Raw genomic sequence first — 14436 nt, forward strand, 5'->3', positions numbered from 1 at the left:
ATCATTAAGTGAAGGCCTTCAGCCATTGTGTTGTCTGTGGTGAGAGGTTATACCTGAAATATGGTATTCTCAACACACTCTTGACACTGTGGATCTCATAATATTGAATTCCCTAATGATTTCCACAATGGAATGACACATGCATCTAGCCCCAATTACTATTCCACGTTCAGAGTCTGTCAATTCCTGTTGTGCAGCCATAATGTTGGAACATAAATCAACTGAGTACAAATGAAAGCTCCACCAATGCACTGCCCTTTTATACCTTGTGTATCTGATGCTAACGCCATCTGTAAAAGTGCATATCACGTCTCATAACTTTTGTCATCTTAGTGTATATTTCGAAATGAATATTGGAGACATGCTTGCATACAGATTCAAAGTGTTTTTTAATGCTTGTCCAAATTCTAGGTGCCTTATCGTTTATAAGAGGATCATGACATATCCTCCTATTTTTTTAGAACACCCCTATACCCCATATGGTACCTTGTGCTGTTCACAAAAATGTAGCTATCTATACAAGTCCTAATTCCTCTTATCTTATGTGAAACTTATGAATTTGAGTTCATGTAATACTAGTGTGTTAACTGAACCTAGTGGTAACAAGTCCAGCATTATGTTATTGCTTTTGGGAGAAGTCTTTTACATAATAAGGGGTGTGTTACAGCATATCTGCAAGTGATGAAAGATTCACTGGTCTGAAGTGTGGCCAGCAACTTTATAAAACACATGGACTGATTGTAACTGCTTTTGTCAATCATTGGTTTTCCTTCCTCATATGGAGCAATGTGTAGAGCTATCTTGTGACACATAGATCATAATTTAACACTAAATATGTAACCAAAAAGCATATTTAATGACGCTGTCATGATGATAAACATTACACAAGTTACTGCATATTTGTCCCAGAACATTTTTTTTCCTTAGTATAATGGACTTGCTGTGCAGGCAAACTCTGCTAGCATTAGTAGTATGCCATTACTGGAACTAGTCTCAGTATTTAGAGAGATTTATAATTAGAAAAAATTTTAGAACATTTTACGGCTGCCTATGTCCACTGGCTGCCTTATGTCTTCAACAGGTGACACACTGCCCATCTTATCAATGAGCTTCCTGCAATTCTGGCAGTATAGGGGTCACTAAGCAGACTCTGGATACTGTGGTGGAGATTTGCAGGCAAAGGGAAGCTAATTCTTTAGTGTTAATGCTAGTGACACATACAGAGCAGGGCTTCTTTGATGCATAGAACGATTTTCCATGGTTACTTGGAGCCATGAGCTGATGGTACTTCCCAGTGGGCTAGCAGCTGCATACGTTCCAAGTGCAGATGTGCTGTTTTTCTTAGAGTGATGGGAGCATTCTCTCAAGGCAGTTGCAGGAATCAAGAAGAAATGGTGGTGATTCTACTGTTATCAGGTATGTACAGACCATTTTTCCAGCAGTCATTGCACATGTGTTGTTTATAAGCTAATTCCTGTTGATAGTAGGTTAATTGTATTTATGGGTGCATCTTTGGGGAACTGAGCTATCAACAGATGGTGCATAATCTTGGCATCTTTCTAACATCATATTTTACCATATAACAAGAGACGTGCTGTGACCTCTGTGAGTCGTTGACTTCATACTTAATCTTTTGCTGCACTTTGGCCCCACAGTTTCATTTAGGTGTGTGTGTGTGTGTGTGTGTGTGTGTGTGAGTGTGTGTCGGAGGGGGGAGGGGGGGGGGGACACATGTACATGTACTCTGTATCTATTTACAAGTCCTGTAGTGACATCATACACTAATATTCGAAACAGAACAGAACAGAAGTTCAGTGTCTCATAACACACAATTTCAAGACATTGACTTAATGTACAGGAGACTCATCAAAACACAAAAATTAGTTTACAATTTTTCTTGTAATATCATTAATGTAATATACTGTACTGGATATGTAATTGACATGCAACTAACAATTTTTTCTCAAACAGTAACAAACTTCTAAAAATTAACAGTCCTAAGTACTTGCTGCTTTCTGATTAAATTTTCAGGATGTCCTTCGTGGATTCTTCTACTGAATATTAACATTTCTGCACTAGTTTCTCATATAAGGTTTTTCCAGTGATTCTAAATTTATACTGAACAGTTCTCTTCATTTCACTTTGTTATATATTTTAATATTCATATACTGTGGAGTCTGACCATAAAGTTTTAAATGGTGGATGGGCAGCACAAAATTATTTTGATTTCTGGTGTTGTAATCATGCTCAAAATGATTGCTACAAATAAATTGGGGTTACTATGTACAAAGATGAACAGCTCATAGATGCATGGTGACAGAATACTTAATACACTTAGATTTTTTAGGAGTGGGCAACATGAGTTTTTTCGTCCTACATTGTGCATATTTCTAATGATGGTTTTATGAAGTTTTAATATTCAACACAAAATACTATTCTGTACCTTATTACTGATTCAAAGTAGATGTGATATACTACTTTTCTTATATCTATCCTGGTAGTACTTTACAATACCCTCATTGCAAATGCTAAGCTATTTAACTTATTTGCAAGGTACTGAATGTTAGAGCCCCATGATACATTTTTATCTAGTTGCTTTCCTAGGAATTTCACACAGCTAGCTTCCTGTACATCCCAGTTTTTGTGAGTGATTTGAATATCATTTAATTTTGCTTGCCTTGTTTTAAACTGCATTAACTGTGACTTTTCCATGCATAGTTTTAAACCATTTAAATCAAACCAGGTACCTAATTTTTCTACATCTGCAAATAAAACTGAGTGACACTCAGTGATAGTTATATGTCTCTTTTTATTCTGCCTAGGAGCACTGGTGGATCTCACCCTTTATCACTGTGCTTGCAAGATTGTATTTTGTCTCCAAAGTTATCCCTGTATGTCCCATATGGTCCACATGTAGGGGGAAATATAGCGGTTGTGCCACTCCTACCTGCATTTGAAGGAAATTCCAAACTAATGTTGCCAGTAAGATGGACATAGAAAGAGTGGTAACTCTCCTACTCAGTTTTTTTACATGCCTTCTATCAATGCCACACACTCTCTAATAAATACTGCAGTAGTTTATATCATGTTATACATGGTATTAGAAAATGTGTAAAAGAAGGACAAATTTATTTGTTATACATGTTAGAAACTCAGTAATTCTTTGGTTTTCATGAATATTTGCTGTGGGCATTGCATTGCAGCCCAATATCATTTTATATTTTTTAAATGTATCAATCATTCTGAATGTGGTGTGCATAACTGTGTATCAAATAAAATCCTAGCTCATCATGTTCAATGTATTATTTGCTAACTCAAAAAGAATCAATTGCAACTGGTTGTGGGTCCAGGAATACTAGACAAATAACATTTTTTGAAATATTAGTACTGGATGTGAAACAGTAATTCAAATATGAGAATGTCATGTGAGGTTAGTTTTCCAGCCACAGGTGAAGAGAAAAATAACTCAACCTCAAAATGGGAAGTGAGATCATCTGCATAAATGAACTCAAAGATATGAAAAATTGGACTGCTTGGAGGTTTCAAGTGCACATAGTGTTAAAATGACACAATGCTTGTACTGTTCCTGATTGTTTGTATAATCTTCCTGAAGAAAAACCTGATAACAGTGCATACAGCATGTTGGTTGCAGACTGGATAAAGTGGGAAACAACAGCTCTATGAATTATTGCTACATCAGTTGAAAAAGCTATGCTGCATTTTATGAACTGCAACACATCAAAAGAAAGAAATGAGATGCTAGTGTCTATTTACAAACAAAAATCTGGAGCCAGTGTTTACATGTTACTCTAGCAGAAGTATAGTTTGCAAAAGGAACCAGCTGATAACAAAGTGACACACATTGCTAGAATGGAAGATATTGCACATCAATTGCAGATTCTAGGTGAGCAAATACTTGAGAAAGTTGTCAATACTAAAAGTTTGATAACGCTACCAGTATCATAAAAATATCTTGTCAGTGCATGGGAATCTGTGCAGACAAGTGAATGAACACTTAGCAATCTGATACACAGACTTACTACTGAAGAAAGTGGAATGAACACAAATGATGAAGGTGAAAGTGAAAGTTTAGTGCATGCAGCAAACAACAGCTCTCATAAAAATTATGGTAAGAAAAAACATTTTGCAAAACCAGGCATTTGTCACTATCATTGTAACCAAGATCACTGGATCTGTTACTGAGAAAAGTGAAAAGCAGGAAATGCAAGCCAGTCTCCACTCAGTGGAGAAGCTCTCATTGGAGAAGCAATGTTCGGTGCCAGTGATTCAGATACAACTGGAGAAGCATGGCATATGGATTCAGGAGCAACTGATCAAATGTCCAGTCAGCATTCTTTGTTCACCACCTATGTAGAATTTCCAGGTGCAAGACCTGTTCATACTGGTGATAGAAAATACATTCCTGTTATTGGATGTGGAGACATTAATATTCTGGCAGGGTGCATATGGCCCAGGACAACTGGAAAACCTGGGAAAAAACATGGAAATGCTCTCAACTGGCAAAAATCTGGGAAAAATCCAGAAATATATTAGAATTCGTTTTTCATTGTTTTAGTTTTCAATTAAATTTTTGTAATTTGGATTGATAAGAATTGATACTCTAACAAAGAACTTTACTTTTGTTCACTACCTCAGAACAATACTGCATCAATAAAACATAAAAAAGAGAATAACACCAAAATAAAACTTTAGTTGCAAAGAAAATGTACCATTACAACAAAAAAACGCAGTGCACATATAAGCATCTGCCAACAGAAAAATGAGTTAGAGGCTTTAGGATGAAGACTATGCAATACTTCATAACAACAACCATAGGGTACCTCTTCATTATTTAACTCACATTTCCAGAAAGTAGTGTAAAATTTAAATTGTTGTTTCAGAAACTTTGCACTGTTGTTTTTCTTACATACAAGTGCATATAGGCCAAATTTTAGGAATCATATTTTCGTGTTTATCTGTAATTTAACTGACTTATTCTTAATAAACTATTACTTTTATCATGTGTGAAAAGTGCTTGACTTGCCATAGAATTGTTATGTTGGGGCTTTGGTGTGACAGGTGCTGTAGTTTTTTCCATGTGGGTGACTGTGGTTGCATGGGAGTATGGGAAGTAAATGAGACTCATCAGTGGTTTTGTAGAATATATAGTAGAGATAGGAAGATACTAGAATAGGAGGGGAAAATTGCCACCCTTCAGGCTGAGTTAGACAAGGCCAGGGGAGATCTTGACAGGTTAGGAGGGAGCAGGGTAAATAGAGGTGGAAAGTGGCAACAGGCAACAGGAGGAACTGGCCTAGAACTTTGTCTGACAGCTTCATGGTGACTGTAGAAAATAGATTTGACATGTTGATTTAGTTAGAAGCTGGTGAGTCTCAAGCAGTTGCAGGTGTAGACAGGGTACAACAAACTTTCAGCAGCAAACTGAGAAGTAAGAATGTAGGGAAATCAGTAAAGAGTAAGAAAGTGTTGTTGTTAGGTAGTTCCCATGGAAAAGGTATTGACCAATTTTTGCAGGATAAATTACGATCAGAATACCGGGTCACCAATTTTTTTTAAACTATTGCTGTTCTGGAGCAGGTGATAGAGGATTTAGGATCAAACTTCCTGGCAGATTAAAACTGTGTGCTGGACCAAGCCTCGAACTCAGGACCTTTGCTTTTCGTGGGCAAGTGCTCTACCAGGAGAGCTTCTGTAAAGTTTTGAAGGTAGGAGATGAGGTACTGGTGGAAGTAAAGCTGTGAGGATGGGGCATGAGTCGTGCTTGGGTAGCTCAGTTGGTAGAGCACTTGCCCACGAAAGGCAAAGGTCCCAAGTTCGAGTCTCAGTCTGGCACACAGTTTTAATCTGCCAGGAAGTTTCATATCAGAGTGAAAATCTCATTCTGGATTTAGGATCACTTTGCAAAGATTTCACTAAGGAAGACACCTTGCTTATAGTGGGTTGGCCAGGTAATAGTATTGACAGAGATCATGGGTACAGTATAGAGTGTGACCTGGCAAATATTGCCTCAGCATCAAAGCATACTAATGTTGTTCTTGGGTGCCATGAACTCTTCTGTCAGGAGAATTAATTTGGACTTGGAACGGCTGCTTATGTCGGGTGCAGGGTCACACATTGGTGTGGTTCCTGTTGATTCTCTCAATAGGTGGGATTATACTAGGCATGGTCTTCACCTGAACAGGAGAGGGAAGGGTAAACTGCCTGGGAAAATAGCAGGAAAGTTAAATGCATGAGGCACTGTCATTAGTGGTAAAATACCAGTGGTTATAGGGTTCAGAAACGGCCCTTTTTTAAGGTAAGGAGGACAGAAAGAACCCAAGTTTTAAGAGAGGTTAGGATTGAGACAACCTTCAGTTTGGGAAAGAAACCAAGAAACAAAATTCTAGCTTATTACATCAGCATAAACAGCTATTGGTTAAGAATTTTCAACAATCAGCAGAAATTTCAACTCTACCCAATTTTAACTCAGTCAATGTGAAATGTCAGAGATCTTTATTACATCAAAATATTCAAGGACTGAGAAATAAAATTAATGAATTAATTATCTGTGTAGATGAATTAGAGTCCTCAAACCCAGCTTACATAATCTGCCTCTCTGAACATCACGTGACTACTGGTATAGAATTTTTAAGTGTTACAGGATTTAGATTAGCATCTCACTTTTGTAGAGCAGAAATGGAGAAAGGAGGAGTTGCCATATTCATCATGAACTGTCATAAATTTAAAAACATAGGCATTCATAAATGTTGCCTAGAATAGCATATGGAATCATGTGCAACAGAAGTAGAATTTCACAAAATATCCTTCATAATATTAAGCATATATTGAGCACCTGCAGGTAACTTTAATTTGTTCATAAACCACCTTGAAGCTGTATTGGCCAATTTAACAACCAAAAACAAAGCCTTAAAGACTCTCCCAATAAGAACTTATTTCAGTTAGTAACACTATCATTCAACTTCATTCCCACTGTAAAGTTCCCAGGTATGGTAGCAAATTGTTTACAAACAGCCATTGATAATATCTTTATAGAAAAGTCCAATATATTACAAAACCAATAGTCAGTGGCCTCTCTGACCATGACATGCAGTTCCTCCTGTTAAATGTTAATACCGAACAGGATATAAAATCTGTTAAATCTGAACTCAATAGGGTAATCAATGAGCCAAAAATTTATTATTTTAGGACACTCCTCAGAGACATTCACTGGAGTGATGTTTACAGTGCTCATGGCACAAATGAAAATATAATACTTTTGCTAATAAAGTGCTTACCTTATTTGAACACTGTTTTCCCCCAAAACTAACCAAGGTTAGAGCAAAGTTTACAAAGAAGCCATGGATTACCCAAGGAATGGAGGTATCTTGTAAAACAAAAAGAAAATTGTATCTGTCAATCCGAAACAGTTCTGATGTTAATGCTATAGCACATTACAAGAAATACTGCAAAATATTAAAGACTGTAATACAGACATCAAACAAATGTATTGCAAGGAAAAGAGAGTCATATCAGATAACAAAATAAAGACAATATGGGATATAGTGAAGGAGGAGACCAGTAGAACCATACATGAAGAGGGGCAAATAGCATTAAGAGTAAATGATACATTGGTGACAGATGTGTATAGTGTTGCAGAACTTTTTAACAAATATTTTATAACTGTTACTGAAAAGATGGGGTTGTCAGGTTCTGAAGGTGCTGCCATGGCATACCTCAGACCAGATATTTCAAGTAACTTCCGTAATATCAATTTGACCCTCCCTACCCCAGCTGAAGTAATGTCCATTATAAAATCTTTAAAATCAAAAATATCTAGTGGGTATGATGAAATATCAACAAAGTTAATTAAAGAATGTGATTCTGATTTAAGTAACATATTAAGCTATCTTTGCAACCAGTCGTTTATCAGTGGAATATTTCCTGAATGGTTGAAATATGCTGAAGTTAAGCCACTTTTAAGGGAGATAAAGAAATAGCATCAAATTTCCATCCAATTTCACTTTTGTCAGCATTCTCAAAAATTTTAGAACAGGTAATGTACAATCAGCTATATAACCATCTGATCACAAATAATATACGGTCAAAGTTGCAGTTCGGATTTCTAAAGGACTCTGATATTGAGAAGGCTATCTACACTTACAGTGCTAATGTACTTAATTCATTAGACAAAAAATTGCAGGCAGCTGGTATATTTTGTGAACTGTCAAAGGCATTTGACTGTGTAAATCACAATATCCTTTTAAGTAAATTAGGATATTATGGTATAACCGGAAATGCTGCAAAATGGTTCAAATCTTATATCTCCAGCAGGAAACAAAGGGTGTTATTAGGAAAGAGACATGTATTAATCCACCAGGCATCATCCAACTGGGAACTAATTACATGTGGGATCCCACAAAGTTCCATGTTAGGGCCCTTACTTTTTCTCATGTATATCAATGACCTCTCATCAGTAACATTACCAGATGCCAAGTTTGTTTTGTTTGCTGATGATACAAACATTGAAATAAATAGCAAATCAAGTGTAGTCTTAGAAAGATTGGCTAACAAAATATTTGTGGACATTAATCACTCGTTCCTAGCCAATTCTTTGTCACTAAACTTTGAAAAAACACACTACATGCAGTTCCGAACTTGTAAGGTGTGTCCCGCGAGTATATGCCTAACGTATGATGACAAGCAGATAGAAGAAGTGGACAGTGTTAAATTCTTGGTATTACAGCTTGATAATAAATTCAACTGCGAGGAGCACACCACAAAACTTCTGAAGTGTCTAAACAAATCTCTATTTGCAGTGCAAATTCTGTCAGACATAGGAGATATAAAAATGAAAAAGTTGCTATGCTTACTTTCATTCCATAATGTCATATGGGATTATTTCTTGGAGTAATTCATCAAGCGAAGTTAAAGATTTCTGGGCACAAAAATGTGCAGTTAGAGTTATATGTTGTGTGAACTCAAGAACATCCTGCAGAAGCCTGTTTAGGAAACTAGGGATACTAACTACAGCTTCCCAATATATTTATTTCTTAATGAAATTTGACATTAAAAATATATCAATTTTTCAGCTCAGCTCATGGAATCAATACTAATCTTCACAAGGATTTAGAGTCACTTACTCTTGTACAAAATGGTGGGCATTATTCAGGAACACACATTTTCAATAACTTGCCAACAGCAATAAAAAGCTTAACAACCAATGAAATTCAGTTTAAGAGAAGCCTAAAGGATTTATTGGTAGCCAAATCCTTCTACTCCATTGATGAATTTCTCAGTAGAACCAACTGATTTATATGAATATAAAAAATAATCTAGCTTCTGCACCATTTCAGTGCAGTAATGTGTTCATTGTAAATAAGTGTTGTAGTAGTTTTATTATATGTTTATTACCTTACAAATAAATAAAACATTTTTTTTAAATTTTAAATTCAGTGCACATATAGTGTTCATAAAAAAAATGACGATCATTCCACTTGGAGGTACATTAGCTTATTTGTTTTAGTTGTAGATTTTTCTGACATATTCTACATCCTGGAGGACTTCCTCACTACAGATCAACTGAAATGAAAAAAAACTCCTTTCAATGAACATGATGTTACAACTGTTCATATTGTGAATGGTGGTTTGAGAAGCATTACTTTCACAGTAAAATTGCTTTTATGCAACACAAAGTATGTTACTTGTGAGAATGTGGGATGAATTTCTTAAGTCAAGGAGTGTTTTACTCTCATTCAAAAGTTAGCACTTTGAGGATCAGCCACCTGAAAAATGTCAGGCCCAGGAGACAAAACATTTATGCCGTTATATAAAATTTTAGTAGTGTATTTGTGTTCGATACACCTTAAAGGGTAACACCACTAAGAAAGACCAAGCTCGAAGGTTAGTTTTTCGTATTTATTTTAGTACTTTAATAGATCACATATTATACAATAACAATTGAAAAAAGTATAATTATACTTAAAAAAATACAAGATGAGTTCTTGAGTAATTTTACACATAAATGGCTTTTGTATGCAAAAGTCAAAGTACTAGATGGAACATGTATTCAGGCAGTTAACCCATGAAATGTTGAGTGCACAGTAGTGAAATTTATTTATAATCATGCTTGTCAGAAATATCAGTTGCTGCAATTTAAGCTGTGCTCTTAGGATCCTGCCTAACCATACCTTCAGATAAAATAGCAAAAAACTTTTTGAAGATCAGTATTATACATGAAAGCTACACTGTATGTACATTAATTTAAACCATTAACTTTTCCTGTTTGTGCCTTTGCACTACTTAGTAGGGATGCTGCTATGGGCTGATTATATCATGTGTCATATGCTCAGAATATCAGCTGTCATTGGCTGCTGAGACCACATGACATGAGATAGAATTGAGTGTAAAAAGGGCATTGCACAGCACAATCTCGATTTCAGTGGTTCAGAAGCTACCATGATGTATTTGGTGGAATTCATATTTACACTTTCTTAATATGAAAATATGCAGTGTACATGTTGCCACACATAAAAGATCTTTCCAAAATGCATTGTTTTTTGCTGGGTTTCATTTCCTAAAGTGCCGGGAAGTTCTATATCACTGTATAAAATGTTTGTCATTCAAAGAATAGATAAGTTTCACATTCCTGAGGGAAAGTATGTTGTCACTTAACATGGAAAGAATGTACATTCACCCAGGACATAGTGTATTTTCACCCAGAAAAAAGTGTATTTTCACACAGCAAAAAAGGTATTTTTTACCAAGAGACCTCAGAAAAATCCTGGACATTTTTATTTTTATTTATTTATTTATTATTGTCTGTGTATACACCCTGTCTGGCCTATATTGGAAAGGAATGGAATGAGAAGCACATCAGCAAGTTTTTGTATGTCCCACAGTTAACCTAAAATCTTTTCTCTTTGGGTGCAGCTCTCAATAAAGGTATGACACATCAGTCTCACAATAAAATGTGTAAATTTTTACAGGCTGAAAGTATTGTTGCAGTGGGAGAGAGATATGACATTTTTAAAATGAAATTTAAGGATATGTGAACTCATGAGTATTGTGCAAATGTTGCTGTTTGTGAACCTCTTTCCATATTGCACAAGAGGATGGCACACCAGAATACCATGCAAGTTAAACAACTTTTGTCAAGTGCCAAAGTCAGAAGTTTTCGTGTGAGGACTATATTACTGGTAAAATGTGTAAACTGCCATTTCAATCCAGTGGTACGAAATCAAAACAAATATGTGAGCTTGTACATGCAGATTTGTATGGTAAAATGCAAGAATACTCTGTGGGCGGTGAAAAATATTTTTTGATGTTAAGAGATTACTGCAGTCACTGAGGAATAGTGTATTTAATCAAGAATAAATCAGACACACCTGAATGTCTGAGAAATTTTTTTAAAGTGAGTGATAATCATTTTGCAGAGGCATAAAGACATTAAGAACAGGTAATGGATTAAAGTTTTGTAATCAAGAGAATAACAATTTGACTAACCAGCATTGCATTTTGTATCAGAAAACAGTACCATACAGTTCACAACAAAATGGAGTCATTGAAAGGGGCCGGCCGATGTGGCCGAGCGGTTCTAGGCGCTACAGTCTGGAACCGCGCGATTGCTACGGTTGCAGGTTCGAAGCCTGCCTCGGGCATGGATGTGTGTGATGTCCTTAGGTTAGTTAGGTTCAAGTAGTTCTAAGTTTTAGGGGACTGATGACCTCAGATGCTAAGTCCCATAGTGCTCAGAGCCATTTGAACCACTGAAAGGGAAAACAGAACTGTTGTCAAGTTAGCCAGGACTCATATGCATGCAAGTAGACTGCCAACAGAAATTTGTGCAGAAGCTGCAAATTATACAGTATTCATATTCCACTGGACTTGAATAAGTAAAGAAAGGGGAGTTGTGCCACGTGAGCTGTGGCAAGAAAAGAAACAAAGCTTAAAAATTCTTACAACTTTTGGTGAAGAAATTTATGTCCATGTTCCTAAAGAAAAGAGACAAGAATGGGAAGGATAGACTGAAAAGGGTATTTTGTTTGTTACAGCTAAAACACAAAAGATTATCATGTGTGGTTTCCAGACTGGCAACAAGTAAGACTCCACAAAAGTGTTACTTTTACAAGAGAAGTGTTTAAGCACAAATGCAGTACATGTGAAATATCAACATCAAGGACACATTTTTCTACCTGAATCCTTAGAATATTCATGTGACGCAGGATCCTACATAAGTCTGTGAAGAGAGAGACAATGATGCACCTTCTGATGATATCACTGAACAGGAATCAGTAGCTGATGAAGCCATTCAGTCTGATATGAAACATCAAGAAATTGTAGACCATTAAGACTGCCAGCAAGATATGAGAATCACATATCCATTTTAGATGTTGTTGAACCAGAAACATACAATGTTGCAGTTACATGTGATCAGACAGAAATATAGAAAGACGGAATGAATGATGACATTAATTCCCTGGAAGTTAACCAAAGTTCTTACAATGCAAAACATATAGTAAAAACATCATACATTGTAAGAACAAACAAGTCTCAATAGAGTGCTACACGTGTGAACATGCCCATTTGCACAGCATGCTTTTTACCTGTATATGGTTTTAATTTTTACAGACCTATGTATAATGCACTTTATGTTCTCCACCATAATGATGACATGGTACAAGTGATAAACTCATAACTGAAAGCAATTTATAACCAAAAATTTTGTGACATTTGGAAGATGACTGTTTCAACTGTCAAAACCATTCATCAATAATAAACATAAATTCATGTGATATTGGTCATAAAAAGATTTTTCACATTAAATTGTTCTTAACAAATAGACCTTGAGTGATGTGGCTTAACATAATTTGTTATTAACAAATAGAGACCGTGTGATTCTCTCCCTATGCTGCACAGCTCCAGAATGACACTCAAGTACGCCATTTATAAAAGATGAAAATAGGAAGAGGGAGCTTCAGTCTCATTGGTCCAGGAAGGTAGGAGGAGGGGGAGAGGAGGGCACAAGCAGTGATGGGTGGGGCAGTGGAGGAGGAGGGGGGGAGTTGGAGTTTCCTTGTATGATCTTGTTCAATTCCCACTGGTTCCCTATGGGGAGGGGAATGGGGAGTGACCATGAATACATCACCTCAGTGTATAACTTGACACTGAAAGTATAACCTGATACCCTCTTACCTTATCAGTGACTTTGAGATAAGAAAACAGTTATTAGCAATCCTGGGCTTGAATGCCCACTGATAACCTATTATTTATGACTGGAAGTGTCTCCCTTTGAATCACAATATTGGTCCCTTTAAATCATGTTATCTTGACATAAGTGCCCCTTGAAATCTAGAAAGAACCCTGCTAGCCTACTAATGGCTATGGGAGCAGACCAGTCAGATATAGCAAATGAAATAAATGTTGGAACAAAGAACATAGTTGCGCACAGTTGGGTTACTCCAGAGCATGTGGAGCAGATGCAGAAAGAGATTGATGTGTGGTTCATTAAAAACAAGCACCAGTATCTCTCTCTGGTAATAAGGAATATGAGGCTTTTGCAAGCACTTGAAAGAAGGGAAACAGATAGCACCTGGATGGAATCAGAAAGTAAGGAGACAGAAGTACTAATGTTGTAGAAGTTAAGGAGAGTAATGTAGAATTATCATTTCCAAGAACTTGTGAAAATGCTGTTTCTGAATAATCTATAGTGAGAAGAAGCAAATGTGTGCTGTAATGAAGTGTGTAAGCAGCAGCATGGGTGATATTGATTTAGGTGCAGCAGTACCAACTCCATTTTGTGATGATGAGTGTTGTTAAAAGGTGATGGAGCCTGGGCCAGATGTACAGGGAATTAGATGTGCCGATAATTTTTGTGTCATACAGAGAGGAACAGTAATTTTTTGTAGATACTGCAGAGGACAGACAGAAGGCCATTGATAATATTAATAGTGTTGCAGATGTGAGTAATGAAGTGGTACAGATGCACTTATTTCTGAAGGATGCAGGTTCATCACCACCTTTAGTGGCACTGCCTCCTCAGAAGCAGGACGTGGATATGAGGGAAAGGAGAAAAAGTGGTTTTAAGACTACTTATTGGGTTGACAAGGATAAATTCTTTCAGGAGTGAGTGCCTGGGGATTCGAAAGTTCACAAAAGTGATGACACATGAAATGTAATCTGTACTGAAGGTAAGAGGGAGCATCACACAAATGTTGATCTCTGGTGACATGTGGTGGAGCTTGGGGGAAGATTCTTCCAGCTAGGGGACACTGTCACAAGTGAAGAATTGTCACAAGGTTCATCAGTTATGAAGGACCAAGGAATTAAACTGCATACTAAATAACTTTGCCTCAAATTGCTTGATGTAATACTGCAAGCCACAAGGAAATGTAACACTGCAAGAAGGATTCCGTCCATAATTAGAATTACAGTGAGTGA

General features: G+C 36.5%; 1 protein-coding gene across 1 annotated transcript in view; it reads left to right on the forward strand.

Annotated features, from left to right (window-relative positions):
• The window catches only part of LOC124722533, a 193520-nt gene extending 179395 nt beyond the window's left edge, over nt 1–14125 (forward strand). The window contains exons 11-13 of the mRNA XM_047247681.1: nt 11433–11455; nt 13352–13605; nt 13905–14125. Of these exons, the coding sequence (XP_047103637.1) occupies nt 11433–11455; nt 13352–13605; nt 13905–14125 (498 nt within the window). The remainder of the gene's footprint in view (nt 1–11432; nt 11456–13351; nt 13606–13904) is intronic.
• The last annotated feature ends 311 nt before the right edge of the window (nt 14126–14436 follow it).

This window comes from Schistocerca piceifrons, chromosome X (assembly GCF_021461385.2).
Source record: "Schistocerca piceifrons isolate TAMUIC-IGC-003096 chromosome X, iqSchPice1.1, whole genome shotgun sequence".
Classification (NCBI taxonomy): Eukaryota; Metazoa; Arthropoda; class Insecta; order Orthoptera; family Acrididae; genus Schistocerca; species Schistocerca piceifrons.